This window comes from Ranitomeya imitator, chromosome 1 (assembly GCF_032444005.1).
Source record: "Ranitomeya imitator isolate aRanImi1 chromosome 1, aRanImi1.pri, whole genome shotgun sequence".
NCBI classification, from domain to species: domain Eukaryota; kingdom Metazoa; phylum Chordata; class Amphibia; order Anura; family Dendrobatidae; genus Ranitomeya; species Ranitomeya imitator.
In genome coordinates this window covers 375,353,922-375,369,327 of record NC_091282.1, presented here as the reverse complement: position 1 = coordinate 375,369,327, position 15,406 = coordinate 375,353,922, and the positions used below count along the sequence as shown (strand labels likewise).

At 45.5% G+C, this 15,406-nt stretch overlaps 1 protein-coding gene across 1 annotated transcript; it reads left to right on the top strand.

Annotated features, from left to right (window-relative positions):
* Window positions 1–3,876: 3,876 nt before the first annotated feature.
* PABPN1 (poly(A) binding protein nuclear 1) lies at window positions 3,877–13,919 on the top strand. Its single transcript, XM_069761811.1, has 7 exons — window positions 3,877–4,230; window positions 4,714–4,828; window positions 6,620–6,687; window positions 6,928–7,034; window positions 11,905–11,992; window positions 12,960–13,108; window positions 13,201–13,919. Exons 1-7 carry the CDS (start codon window positions 3,916–3,918, stop codon window positions 13,238–13,240), a joined length of 882 nt encoding a protein of 293 aa, XP_069617912.1. The 5' UTR covers window positions 3,877–3,915; the 3' UTR covers window positions 13,241–13,919.
* The last annotated feature ends 1,487 nt before the right edge of the window (window positions 13,920–15,406 follow it).

Below are 15,406 nucleotides of genomic sequence, written 5' to 3'. Positions count from 1 at the left end.
TCTTGGATATTTTCATACTATGTTAATCATATATATGCTCCTTTTTGATACATATGTCTGTTTTTCGACTCACTGTTATATATATCAGGGTTTTTTAGACTATATGGCACCTATGTCCTTTTTGTATAAACTGCCATATTTTATATGTTATATTTTTCTACTTTTTGTTTTCTTTAATTGGCAGGTTATTCATTAGATGTAACTTCTGCCTATATACACACCTTCCCTTTCCCCCCCCCCCTTTTTTCCCTGGGGCAGCCCATGCCCACACTGCACATCTTCCCCTTTTAAAGCTTTCCCATTGGTACACCTATTTTCTCTCTGCCTATTAGCCTCAAAGGACTCTTACACACACCATTTTCTCACAGAGATTTTATACAGACATAGGACATAGTCCCCCTGCGTGGTCCCTGTTCGCTGCTTGCCGTACACACTGGAGCACTTGCTGTTCTCTCCTCTGCAGCGGTGTGCGCTCCCGCTGGGCGTCCTGCTTGGGCGTTGCCGGGGCAACGCGTCTATTGTGTTACGGTGCAACCTCCCAGCTCTGACGCGTCGAGCGGGGAGGAGCACCGCCGCATGACGCCGAGGCCCGATGACGTCGGCGGACTTTCCCGGCGGAAGCGCCGCCTTAGCCGCTGCCAGTATGTCCCCACATGATATAAGCCGGCAACTCCACTCTGCACCTTACCCCTCGTCAAAGCTACACGCGAAACGCGCGTCGGGGAATCGCTCCACGGCTGCAGGTAATGTGTCCTTGCCACTGTGCCTTATTTACTCTGGGTCATCACGTCAGTCTGCTATAGTAAGCATTTACTTAACCGCTGTCTATACAGTTAGGCCACTTTATCCACTAGGATATATTCATACTTGCACTAGCTTGCAATCCTTGGCCTATCAGTTTTTCTTGCTTATAAAATCGCTGCACCAAAGCACATTAGCACCTTATTAGCCTCTTGAAGCGCTTACATGCTCTTTACTTACCCTGTATTCAATGACCCATAACATTGCCTGGCTCCAGTCTGGGGCGATTATATCATTTGCACTGTGTATCCGCATAATCCATTTTTTACTTACCTTTATGATAATGTCTTTTTACGTCTTTTGTTTGAAATAAAGTATGTTCACTATTTTAAGGCTATAGCTTTCGCTTGTTCTAATTTTTGGTCACATAATTCTAGTTACTAGAACCCAAGCAACGTTTTCACGTACATTGCCGGGGACTAGTAAACGCCAGAGGTGCCTGTGAGGATATCTGCAGAAGTTAGTCCTGGACTGCAGACCGGACTAGGGTAGTGCAAATGTTTGCTTAACTCTAGTGTATACTTATATATACACACACCAATAGGTGCGACATCTGCACTACTACAGCGCTCATCTAGTCAGAGACACAAGATCCAGCGATGTGTTCACTGGTAACCAGGGTAAATATCGGGTTACTAAGCGCAGGGCCGCACTTAGTAACCCGATGTTTACCCTGGTTACCATTGTAAAAGTAAAAAAAAAAAAATCAGTACATACTCACATTCTGGTGTCTGTCACGTCCCCCGGCATCAGCTTCCCGCACTGACTGTGTCAGCGCCGGCCGGCCGTAAAGCAGAGCACAGCGGTGATGTCATGACGTCACCGCTGTGCTCTGTTTTACGGCCGGCCGGCGCTGACAGTCAGTGCGGGAAGGTGACACCGAGGGACGTGACAGACACCGGAATGTGAGTATGTACTTTTTTTTTTTTTTTTACTTTTACAATGGTAACCAGGGTAAACATCGGGTTACTAAGCGCGGCCCTGCGAACTCATCATCTTTCCCCCATCTCATGTATCCCCCCTACCTGACCTATCTATTATGGTAAACGGCATCACGCTCTCTCCCGCACCTGAAATCCGCTGCCTCGGGGTAACTCTCGACTCTGCCCTGTCCTTCAAACCCCACGTCCAAACTCTTGCGAACTCCTGTCGCCTCCAACTCAAAAATATTGCCAGAATCCGTCCCTTCCTCACCCCACAATCTACCAAAACTCTTGTGCATGCCCTCATCATCTCCCGCCTCGACTACTGCAACACCCTCCTCTGTGGCCTCCCAGCTAACTCCCTTGCACCACTCCAGTCTGTCCTCAACTCTGCTGCCCGGCTAATCCACCTCTCTCCTCGCTACTCCCCTGCTTCTCCCCTCTGCAAATCCCTCCACTCGCTCCCAATTCCGCAACGAATCCAGTTCAAACTACTAACACTGATCTACAAAGCCATCCACAACCTGTCCCCTCCTTATATCTCTGAACTAATCTCTCGATATCTTCCCTCACGTAATCTTCGATCCTTCCAAGACCTCCTTCTCTCCTCCACACTTATTCGTTCCTCACACAACCGCCTCCAAGATTTCTCCCGAATATCCCGCATCCTCTGGAATTCCACGCCTCAACACGTCCGATTATCCACCACCCTCGGATCCTTCAGACGGAACCTGAAAACCCATCTCTTCAGGAAAGCCTACAGCCTGCAATAACCATTCTGCCGCCTCGCCATCGCCAGAGCCGCCGCCTCGCCCCTACCTTCTGTCTCTCCCCACTATCCCACAGAATGTAAGTCCGCAAGGACAGGGTCCTCTCCCCTCTGTACCAGTCTGTCACTGTAAATTTGTGTACTGTAAACGATATCTATAACCCTGTATGTAACCCCTTTCTCATGTACAGCACCATGGAATTAATGGTGCTATATAAATAAATAATAATAATAGAGGTTACTGGGAGTGCATTATACTATGTGGAGGACTCTGAGGAGTGCATTATACTATATGGAGGTCTATGTTGGGGCCATTATACTATATGGAGGTTTATGTGGGGGCCATTATAATATTTGGAGGGGGATGTGGGAGCTTTTATACTTTATGGTGAGCTATGCGGGTTTCATTATATGGTATGCAAGCACCTATACAGTGTGAAGGTTTGTGTGGGGTCCATCATACTATGTGGGACCATTGTACTATTTTTAGGGCAAGTGGGGGCCAATATAGAGTTTGGTGAGGTGTGGGGACCACTATACTGCATGAAGCGCTGTGTGGGGGGTCAGAGTTGGGGGACCATAGTGTGCTGGGGTCACCATACTTTGCCAAGGGCGTTGAAGAGGGGTACAGTAGGGTCATCATTCTATGCGTGTGGAGGAGCTCAGGATGGGGGTGTGTTTGTACAGTGTTTGTATGAGACTTTTGTCTCATACTTTTTGGGTGCAATGAAATGGGCATCTGGGGCTTCAGTAAGAGGAAAATTACTTTGTAAAGGCTGCAAAGTTTTGAGCTATGCTCTTCTATGACCCTGCTAAATATTTTTTTTTTGTTAGCAGGGGTCAATTAGCACTTTTGCTATGGGACCCCATGATTTCTATCTACACGGCCACCTTAGCATCATATGTGAGTGCCGCCTGCTGTGGTCACATTCACTATAACGGCTTGTGCTGAGCTGTAGCCCAAAAGCCACATCTGCGGATGCCTCCCCGGTCACACGACTTTACCAGTGATCATACACTGTAAGTGGCCACAGACCAGGCTGGCATTTTACTTTACTGCCAACCCAGCAGTGTACCTACAAGTTTCCGCCGGATTTTGGTGGCACGACCTAGCCGCAGTGTCCTAGTGTAGCCATACAGCACACTGCCTCCGTCCTAGGACACCGACTATCACTGTGTGGTGGCCACACCCACAAGACTGGGAGCAGTGGGGCGTGGTCGGAGCGTTGATTGACACGCCGGGCAGCCATTCACCACATACCGGATGGACGGGACTTTTCCCTGGCGCGTAACAAAACAAAAAAATCAGTCTTCCAGCCAATTGTCGGTTGCGCTTCTATGATTGATAGCAGGACGGCCCAATCACAGCTCTAGCTTGGTTATAAGGGCCGCCTCTACGGCAGGCTGCTCAATCTCTGTAAGATGGCGGCCGTGTCCTCGGCAGCAGCGCTGCGTGGGGCTGATTACGAAAACGGGCTCCGTGGTGGTTCTGGTAGCGGCCAGGATGTTGGCGATGACGAACCTATGGGTCGGGGAGGACTGGATCTCGACCTGGAGCTGTTGGGCCCGGGCAGAAGAATTCGACGGATAGGGGGCAGAATAGCGACGGGGAGGAGATCCGGCGCACGGGGGAGCACGGAGAGCGGAGGGGCTGGCGCCCTGGAGGAGTTGGAGGAAGAGGAGATGGAGGAGGAAGAGGCCGGAGAGATCGGGGGAGATCCCGCTATTGATGACCCGGTGAGAGAGCGGGGGAGGGGCGGCGCGTGCTGTGGCGCGGGGATGACGTCACGGGCGGAGGCTTTGTCCTGGCCCCGGTACTGTGTTGTGCCGTTAGTGGCCCCGTTACTGTGGTGGCGGGTACTGGCTGGTCGCACAATGATGGGGGAAGTGTGCGCGCCGGGCAGGAAACAGTGCACTATGTGATGGGCGCAACCTGCACTGATGTCACGGCCCTCATGACTGCGGCAGCCAATCGCTGGCCCGGGCTCTGCTTCCATGCACGGTGATTGGCTGCTGCAGTCCTGTGCTTGAGGCTGGGGTCTCCTAGCTGTAGGGTCAGTGGAGACCCCTGGAATGGAGGAGCAGGTGAGTGCTGGGTGTTCTCCTGGGACTTGTGCTCCCTCAATGCTGGTGTCATGGCCCATTGTTAATAATCGGTGTGTGGGCGCTTCCGATCCCCGGGAAGATTTGTGAGTGATCGTCTCTCCATTGTCATCACAGGAGCTGGAGGCGATCAAAGCCCGCGTTAGAGAAATGGAGGAAGAGGCTGTGAAGCTGAAGGAGCTGCAGAATGAGGTGGAGAAACAGATGAACATGAGCCCCCCGCCCGGCAATGGTACGTGTAATGGGGTCGGTATGTTGGCAGGGTGGGAGGAAGGCAACAATCGGGCACCCAGACCTCACCCGGCCAGGCGTTATTGCTGAGGGCCGAGTCCCTTCATCATTTCCCTCCGTCCTCCCTAATAAGTGGAGCTGCTTTTGTTCCTTGTGTTAATTTGCTTCACTCTTCCTTTAAGCAGATGTTGGCTGTGACTTCTGGTACTTGTTTCCCGGCACTAGTATATTTATAATGCCTCAGCACACTAGACATCATTATAGTGCAGCCTTTCTCACAAACTGTACTCCTCAAAATGGCCGCTGGTGGAGGAGCATGTGACCAGAGTGGTCCTGCAGCCTCCTCTGCTTTACCGTGTGAGGTGTTCTATTGGAGCAGGCTGGTGGGCCACTCTGGTCACATGCTCCTCCATCAGCCGCCATTTTGAGAAGTACAATTTGTGAAAAAACCAAGTTGTAGAGTAGAACCTGTAATTCTTGTAGTGAGGGCCTCGAAGCAGTGTTCTTGTTAGGAGGATACAGTGGCCTCAGGGCTGCACTTACATTTAATCCTAACTTTTAGACTAGACCTTTATGAACTGCATGAAATCGGTTTAATCTGGTTCATGCTGGATGGTAAATTTGGCGCAATTCTGACTGGAATACACTTGATGGTGGGCTTACTTTGTGCTGTGTTTTAGGCCAAGCACCCTTTCCTAGCAGGTCAGTTTTAAGACTTCTCAACCACATGCTGTGATGGGTTCTCTAAAAATCGTCACATTTCAATTTCTGCACAGAAACTGTCTTACAATACTGCCTTACCTGCAGTGCCTTCCGGCACCTTGACTGATGTCCAGCTCGGCACACAAGTGTTGCAAATTCATTTTTTTTTTTTTTTTTGAACCAATGTTTGCTCTTTAAATTCAAAACGTGTCCGTTTTCCTTCTTTTTGTGGATTATACCTTTTGCAATACATAAGTCAACTGCAAGTCTGCTTCCATTTCTGATGTGGAGCTGGGCCAGATTTATTGTAGTCTGTAGCTTCAGATTTCGCTTCCCTTATTTTCCCTGGTATCTGTACCCCACATGTGATTATTGCAGAGACCTGACTGTGCTCTGGACCAGTGCTAGTCCTTATATCAGACATCTGCCGCCAGCCTCCTGTTCAGTCACATCGACCATCACCTGACTGGGTGGCTGAGTCTGAGCCCTTTATAATAATCTTTATTTTTATATAGCACTAACATATTCCGCAGCGCTTTACAGTTTGCACTCATTATCATCGCTGTCCCCGATGGGGCTCACAATCTAAATTCCCTATCAGTATGTCTTTGGAATATGGGAGGAAACCGGAGAACCCGGAGGAAACCCACGGCGAGAACATACAAACTCTTTGTAGTCATGTGTTTGGTGATTATACCTGGGCTGAAGCCCCCAGTGCAGCTTTCCAAGCACTAGTAGATTAGTATTGTTCTATTCACCCCAGATACCACCTTAAGTTTAGGGAATTGCAATACTAGCCATTTCCTATTAAAATTCCATTTGTCAAGCCGCAGTATCAGGGTAATAAAGCAATCGTCTTGTGGAGTAAGCAGTGACTGGTTGTTGGCATGTGTTTATGGGCATTGCCACATACTGCCTACTCTGATACTGGCGCTGAGCCTCCACTACAGCTTAGTGTGGCCTAATATCCACACAGATCTAGCAAAATGACAATGCCAGATGCACCAGTGTCAATTAATGTCCGTAGGTTTGATCTTTCCTGGCAGCATTAGTACATGCTGTCACATCCATGTTTCTTGTCACACTGCAGCTGGTCCAGTTATCATGTCCATAGAGGAGAAGATGGAGGCGGACGCTCGGTCGATATATGTAGGAAATGTAAGTGCTTTACTGTTCTACAGCGCTGCCACTACTCATCCTCCTAATTTATAACTCCCATCCAGCTTTGTGTATCCAGATTGTCCCAGAACATGGCCATTCATTTTCCTCAGTATAGAAAACGAGATTTGTGCCCCCATCTGAGACCATTGCGTTACATGAGCATATAACGCAGGTTATAGATTTCTGATGTTCTACCAGCAATAATTCAGGTAGTTACATATTTTTCTATATCTACAGGTTGATTATGGCGCAACAGCAGAGGAACTTGAAGCACACTTCCATGGTTGTGGCTCCGTGAACAGGGTAACCATTCTTTGTGACAAATTCACCGGTCACCCTAAAGGGTAAGTCTCTCGTTATCCAGGCTTTGTAAATCATACTGTGCCGCAGTAATGTTGCCACCTTTTCTGCTAGTCAGTAGTCAAAATGATAACATATGGGTGTGAACAAGCCTGTCCTACAGAACTTGGAAACCTGCAGAATCGTTAGTGGTCACTTTTCGGATACATTGACTTGTACCATAATTGTGGTGTTTTGGTTTTTTTTTTAAGCACTTAATAAACTTCGATTTGTTGCAGTGACTGACCTTATAAAATCCTCATGGAAAATTTGCTACCTTTCTGTGGTCTGAACATGCCCATCGTGCTGTCAGTCATTGGTTTTTATGAGGTGACAAGGACATATTAATAACAATGTGGTATATGGCCATGTAAAGCATCATTCACATTTAATGAAAGCTGGTATGGCTATGCAACTCTTGGCTCTTTTTGTGTGGAAAGGAGTATGGATAGGTTCACATAGCGTTTGCCATTATGTTCAGTGCCTCCATCAGCGCTTGCATCCGAACCTCTGCAGAATGGGATTTGGGCTTATACACTGGTGAGACCATTGACTGTTATGGTGTAGGTGGAGTCACCATGTGCAGTCGTACATCATTTTTGGCCATATGTACCAGTTGAGGCAGGCGATAAGGCTGGCAACTTCCAATAAACCTTTATGGCCAAAAATGATGCAAACAGAGCAGTTACTCGGTCTGCATTAGACAATGGTCCCGTCTGCCCCTGAATCCTGTTTTGCAGAGGCTCATATGTAAGCCCAGATGGCATTTCATTTCATTCAGTGGCTCTATGAGCCCAGCCTAAGGGTACCGTCACACTATAACATTTCGATCGCTACGACGGTACGATTCGTGACGTTCCAGCGATATCGTTACGATATCGCTGTGTCTGACACGCAGCAGCGATCAGGGATCCTGCTGAGAATCGTACGTCGTAGCAGATCGTATGGAACTTTCTTTCATCGCTGGATCTCCCGCTGTCATCGCTAGATCGGTGTGTGTGACACCGATCTAGCGATGCGATCCAGCGATGCGTTCGCTTGTAACTAAACTAAAAAAAAAACAAACAGCACATACTTACATTCTGGTGTCCGTCAGGTCCCTTGCAGTCTTTGCTTCCCGCACTGTGACTGCCGGCCGTAAAGTGAAAGCAGAGCACAGCGGCTCTGCTTTCACTTTACGGCCGGCAGTCACTGAGTGCGGGAAGCAGACTGCAAGGGACCTGACTGACACCAGAATGTAAGTATGTGCTGTTTGTTTTTTTTTTTTAGTTTAACGCTTGTAACCAGGGTAAACATCGGGTAACTAAGCGCGGTCCTGCGATGTTTACCCTGGTTACCCGGGTACCTCTGCATCGTTGGTCGCTGGAGAGCTGTCTGTGTGACAGCTCCCCAGCGACCACACTACGATTTACCTACGATCACGGCCAGGTCATATCGCTGGTCGTGATCGTAGGTAAATCGTATAGTATGACGGTACCCTAAGTCGCACACTGATAGCATGTGAATGCACAAAACATCAAGGCACACTTTCCTTTAGGCTATGTTCACATACTGATTTTTGCTGCAGGTTTTGTTGGCTTTTTTTGCTGCATTTTTTTCAGGATCCCAGAGTTCAGCTTTGCTTCCACCATAAAAGCATGACCAATGCAAGGCATTTTTTTTTTTTTTTTTTTTTAAAGGGCATTTTGATTAAAATCTGTATCCACCAAAGAAGTTGTAGTGGAAACAGATTAGTCTGAAAAAATGACTATTCTGAACAAAAGTTTGTATTCATGAAAAAATACACCATTGCATATGTAAAACTAGTGGGCGGAATTGAATTGGTCAGGAATAGTTTACCGAAGACATTAGCAGAGCATTTTGTCAGGCACTGTTTACATTCACACATTGGTCAGCCTGTGAGCTGGTCAGGCATTGTTCATGTTCTAATTTAAACTGTACAAATAACAAACCCTAACTGCCATGCTCAGGTGAGGAGACAACGACATTATGGTTTAAACTGGAGAAAATCACCAAAAAGTTTCCTGCTGTACATGCTTTTTTCCACTAAATATTCAGCGGATTGTAGTATTTTTGCCTCAATTTTGCACTTACTCATTGCTTTCTATGGGTGAAGGAAAGCTACAAAAACAGTGACATGGTGCAGTTTTCTGATTCAGTCAGGAAAGTGTTCATGATCTTTCTGAAATCTCACACTTTTTTACTGGTACAGTAAAAGGCAGCTTTTAATTTGCATCACACCACTGCAGAAAACGCAGCTTGTGAACTTGGCCTTACAGTGATAGGTGATTGCTTTTTTAAATTCAGACTTCTTCAGGTATGCAACAATGTCCTCTGTCAGATAGGTGATTGCTTTTTTAAATTCAGACTTCTTCAGGTATGCAACAATGTCCTCTGTCAGCTTTCAACATTCCTGGAGCAGTTTAACCCCTTTCTGACATCGGGCATGATAGTACGCCAATTTCTGTCTCCCTCCCTTTGACGTTGGCTCCGGCGCTGAGCCCACATCTCATCTGGCCAGTCCAGTGGGTGTGGCTGACTAGGGGTGGCCTCACTCCATACAAGTGTAAGGAGCGATGCTGCGTCCTCTGGATGGGTTCTGGCTTGGGAATGTGCTTATAGCTCTTACCCTCTGGTCAGGGATCAGAAACTAGTGATTCCTCCCAGTGCATAGTGTGTGTGCTGGGGGAATTCATAAGTCTGCAGTCAGTGACTGCAGACTTATCGATTTGGATCAGACAACCCCTATAATGACGGTAAGTCCTAGTGTACTTTGCAGATTTTGTATATGTATGAAATGCCAGATCTGACTTTGTATATCAAGCAAACCATGGCAATCTTATACATTTGATTTGTATTTACCAGCAATTTTAATATAACTTTAGGATTAAAATTTTCATCTGTTCCTGAGACACTAATTTTCTGGTTTCTACCTTGCTCCCTTGGAGACCAACCACCTCTGATACACTGAAGAACAGGTGCAGTGCTCATAAGCTCTTATACTACGAAGATTGTAAGCACTGTTTAGCTACTGGCCTGGAAGACTGCGGTTACTTCCTAATCCTGGCCAACGTCCGTGTATTCCATACATACTAGACAGCAGTGGACGGCCTCCTAGACAGCGAGCTGTAAAGTACTAATGTCTCAAGACCAGTTGAAAATGTTGAAAGGCTGTCCATTACAAAAATACTAGCTGATAGTATAAATCTACAAAGATGGTTCGTGACTGATAAGTGCCACCTTCCCCAGATATCCAGCATACATAATATATTCTGTGGACAATAAAAGATAGCAGTTTCCATCCTTTTTTCATGCATGATTATTGCAGCTTTGTCTGTACATGAAGCGGTTATATGGGTGTTGGGTACGTAAGGGTTTTTAGTTTGATCAAAAAGCTGCAAATATAATAATAAAAAATGCCACTTATTCACAGAATTGCTGCAGTCACTGGTCTGTTATTTGCTGGTATCACTGCTGAGGTTTTTTACACTTGGCGCCAGGCACTTTATCAATAACAATCATAAAAACTCCAGATACAGATTTTCCATCATTCAATTAACTTGAATGTCAAAATAAATCCATAGTTTAAAACAAAGTATCACCACTTCAGTTCCCTAAGCCATCCAAATCCCAACATTCCAGAGAAGACAATTTCAATTTTCAGAACCGTTCTAGAATAAGAGTATAACATTAGTAGAAGGGGGAGAAGAGGACCAGCAATTAAGGATAACATTGTAAATATTCATCTATTTAGATTTGTGGTTAGCCCTGGAGTATCCAACCAAGGGCTCATACCTTTTCAAATTTGCGAGTAGTTACTTTTATGGTAGGCTCTTTCCAACCAGATTATATTATTCATGTCATTGTAGTTTTCCCATAGATGAAGGCTGTGTCTAACAATGAAATGCAAGACTCAAGAAGACAGAGCTGAGGCCCTTTCATTTTCTGTAAAAGGGGCAGCACCCGACTTGCCCAGGTCATCTCTACTTCCCCATCCATGGAGGTGTTGTAAAATACAGCCATGGATCAGGAATGGCCAGTCCACTCTCATCCTTATTACAGTGGAGAGTTTGTAGTTTTATTGGAGCATGTTTATGCCATATTTTCCTGAACATGGTTTGTACTTCACAAAATATGGGAGGGTGAGGAGCGTTATGGCGCATCTAACAATTGTGGCATAAGGATCGTCTTGATAGATTTCCTCTACCTATAACTGATAACGGGAGTTGGGTCCATGCACTAACCTTAGTTCTAAACTTTATCTAACAAAGGGTCTGTTAAATGTTCCATATTCTTTAGATTTGGTACTGACACTTAGGGTACCGTCACACAGTGGCATTTTGATTGCTACGACGGCACGATCCGTGACGCTCCAGCATCGTAACAATATCGCTCCAGCGTCGTAGACTGCTGTCACACGTTGCAATGTACGACGCTGGAGCGATAATTTCATGACGTATGTGCGATGTAGAAGCCGTTGGTTATTATGCGCACATCGTATACAATATCGTGCACACCTTTGTTAAACCATGCGATCATGCCGCCACAGCGGGACACTAGACGACGAAAGAAAGTTTCAAACGATCTGCTACGACGTACGATTGTCAGCGGGGTCCCTGATCGCAGGAGCGTGTCAGACACTGCGAGATCGTAACTATATCGCTGCAACGTCACGAATCGTGCCGTCGTAGCGATCAAAATTGCACTGTGTGACGGTACCCTTATTCCCAGGTATTTCAGCTTGTCTACAATTTGTAATTGAGATTGTTCCACTACTGGAGAATGGGGAAGAGGGTCTGCTGGTTAATCGGATGCTTAATCGGATGTTTAACAGTTAATTGAAATCCATAATCATTTAGAGATCGGTTTCTGCAGGTTTGCCTATATTGAATTCTCGGATAAAGAATCTGTTCGGACATCCATGGCATTAGATGAGTCTTTGTTCAGAGGTCGACAAATAAAGGTAAGCATATTCTGACTGTATTAACATTGGTTTCAGAAATACATTAAATTTTCAGCTTCCTAATTGCCATCTGGTCAGTTTGGAGAGGGCAGCTGGTCAGGAACACTGGTTTTCATATAGAACTACAAATAAAGTATACTAGTGGCTACATTTCTTGTTATTGAGGCCAAGTTGCAGGGTTGTTAAAGAAGCATTTTGTCGGTGCCGTTATCCTTGGCCATCATTCCTCTTGATAAATTACATTTTCTGTGACATTTGAAAGAAGTCTAATTTATTCTCCTGGATTCAGGATTAAGTAGTTACCACTATTGTGTTACTTGCTTGTGTGACTTTTTTGTATAATTTTGTATAATTTTGTGAATTTTGAACACTTGGTTCATGGCGCTATCTCTTTGGCATTCTAATACCTTGGGTACTGCCTGTTCACCCATGTGATCAGCTGTAATTGCTTGACACACAAACTGTGGGAACTGGCGAGAACACTGTTCGCTGTAGTTTAACCACTTAAATGCTACTGTAGCTATTGACCGCAGTTTCTGTGGTTGGCTGAAGGCACTCTCCTGTCTGTAATCTCATTGGGCTCAACGACCTGGTTGCCATACATACCTATTCCGAATGAAGGCTAGGAATAAAGTATGCTACAGAGAAGAAAGCAGGAAATTGCAAGACTGCATATAAGAGGTGCAGAATGTAATAAGCAATCAAGTGAAGGGTGTAGTTTTGGAAGAGAAAATAACGATTTTAAGGAGTGCTTGTTTATAGTGGGGGTCCACACTAATCATTCTGTAATAAAAGAATTTCCAGAGACTGCAGCTTGAAGAGCTGGTGCTTGGTAAACTACAAGCAATTGATCTACTATCAAAGGAAGTAAGCTGTAGATCGGAGACAGAGAACCTTTCTTTATTAAACTGAAAAAACCTAGACTAAGCATGAAACTATAGTCCTGAAGTTATTAATTATCTTTCAGGTGGTTCCAAAAAGGACTAACAGACCTGGTATAAGTACAACGGACAGAGGCTATCCACGGGCAAGATACAGGGCAAGAGCATCTTCCTATAGCTCTCGTTCCAGGTTCTACACCGGCTACCCAGCAAGGCCCAGAGGACGCGTCTACAGGTCTGGGGATGGGCTGAAGGAATGGTGGGTCGGTCAGTTGGGAGTAGAGTATGTATTATGTCTTTTGCTTACACTGTGCTTATCTTTTTCAGGGGACGGGCTCGAGTGACGTCATGGTATTCTCCTTACTAAAAAAAAATATATCTTTAGGAAGACCTGAGGCAAAAACACAAAAAAAAAAAAAAAAAAAAAATGAAAAAAAAGAAGACTGGAATGCATTTTAAGAGAATTGATAACATGAGCTCCTCTTGTGGGCCATCCTTTTCTCCTTTCCTCCCTGGCCCTCATGTACAGGCTTCAAACACTGTGTCAAGTTGGGTTTGATAGTCCAGGTTCCTGAAGCTTAATGTATTTTGGGGAATATAGGTGATTAGTCCTTATTCTCAGTGTGTTGAGTGTATGATTTGTCCCTGGGTTACACGGGGTCTGATTGTTCCATGTTGGGGAGATAAAGGGTTATAATGTAATGTTGAATGGTTCCCAGTGTAACTTTAGATATTGGGAGGGAGGGTGATGTCTGCTAAACATCCTGCTGTTTTCTTTTTTTTTTTTTTTTTTTTTTTTTTGCGTGTCTTTATCTTTGCAGGTTTCTTTCTATGGAAGAAGCTTGTTTCCTGGACACTCAGCTGCCCCCCTCACATCAGCCTTTTTTTTAAGTTTTATTCTAGCTCAGATTCCTGCAAACTGTTGAAGAAACAAGCTGGGCATCTCTTGTGTTTTTAGAATGGTTTTTTTTGTTTGTTTTTTTGAGATTTTTTATATATAGTGGCAGGCAGGGAAAAAATAAAAAAATAAAAAAAATGGAAAAGTGGATTGTTGCCTGATCTATTAAGTAAAATGTTAAATCTAGTTTGGCCTATTACAACTGCAATTTCTGTCCTGATTGGAGGTCTCCTGACCAGAACTATCCGTATCATATGCCAATTACCCTGTTATAGCCGGTCTTCAAACCTTGATAGGGCCACAAAACTTGAAGGCTTGCTTGACAAACACGGACAATCCGCACATGTTTTGTGGTTGTCTTAAAAGCTGTGAAACCTGCAAAGATGTCACTCGGAGCACGCTAAGCAAACCAGTAACGAGCACTTGCGCTAGTAACATACCACAATGAAATTACAAATCTCATAATGACCTCCTTTATTCTCCACTTAGTATCTGCATGTGGCTCCTGTTATGAATGGAATGAATCAAGTGCCAGGTCTGCTATGTTATAGATACAAAGTTCTCAATCTTTTGAGTCTTCTGGGTTGTGAGGAAAATTACAACTAAGGAAACTTTCAATCGCCATGACAGCACCCAATACGAGAGAGGGGATCCACCCACCATCCGGACAGGAACCTAAAGGTTAAAAAGGGGCGGTCCCCCTTGCTTCTCCAGTTTGGGATCCTGTCCGGACAGCGGGAGCCTGCAGGAATATACTTACCCAGGTCCACCAGGCCTCTGCGTGGTTTTCGTGAGAACGGCAGATTCGGATGCTGAAAGCAACGTCGAGGGTGTACTGCTCGCAGACCCCCCTCGTCTGATCGGAACGTGGATGCGATCCCAGGTATCGGGGAAGTGCCGTCCTGGGTCACATAAGTGTGGCACTTCAGCGCAGATCTGGGAAGTTTTACTACTTCTGGGGGAGGCCAGGAGGAGATGCGTGGCATTTACTGAAGGGAGCCGCAGCAAGGGGAAGTGGGTGCCGAGATGTCCTCTGTAGGGGACGCTGAGCACCTGCAGGTGCCTGAACAGCAAAGGAAGAGAGGTGACAGCTGCTCACGCAGCAGTGAGGTGGTTCATAGGAAGCAGACTTCAAGCACCCCAGCGTCACAGGGCACTTCACCTCCTCCGGAACCGGTACTCTTTCGTCAGCAGTGGGTGAGTGTAAAATTCCACACCTAGTGGCTGACAATGCCGTTTCCTGTGCTTTGTTACAGGTTAATATAAAGGTGAATATGACACAAGAACATGGTAATATAAAAATTGAAAATAAATCACTAAATGCCAAATCATATACCATGCTAGAAACAATAGGACAATAGAGCCTATCATCAATTACTACATAGAGAACAAAAAGAAAGATGATCAAAAGGCCAAAATATGAAAAAATACCAAACTTTATTTAATAACAACCATATAAAAGCATATGATCACAGTGTAAAATACAGGGAAAGCACACCCACCCATAAGATACCATCATACATAAAACGCACACCCACAGGATATATGACAACACACGATCATATATTGGGACAATGTAGGCACCCAGACTAACCAAATGGAACTAATACAGATCTATAATGACCCCTAGCCCAA

Bases quoted from the DNA above. Each gene is read 5' to 3' on its own strand.
- PABPN1 (XM_069761811.1), top strand. From the start codon at position 3,916: ATGGCGGCCGTGTCCTCGGCAGCAGCGCTGCGTGGGGCTGATTACGAA. The intron at 4,829-6,619 runs GTACGTGTAATG...GTCACACTGCAG, and splicing joins GAGCCCCCCGCCCGGCAATG to CTGGTCCAGTTATCATGTCC. The intron at 7,035-11,904 runs GTAAGTCTCTCG...CGGTTTCTGCAG, and splicing joins TTCACCGGTCACCCTAAAGG to GTTTGCCTATATTGAATTCT.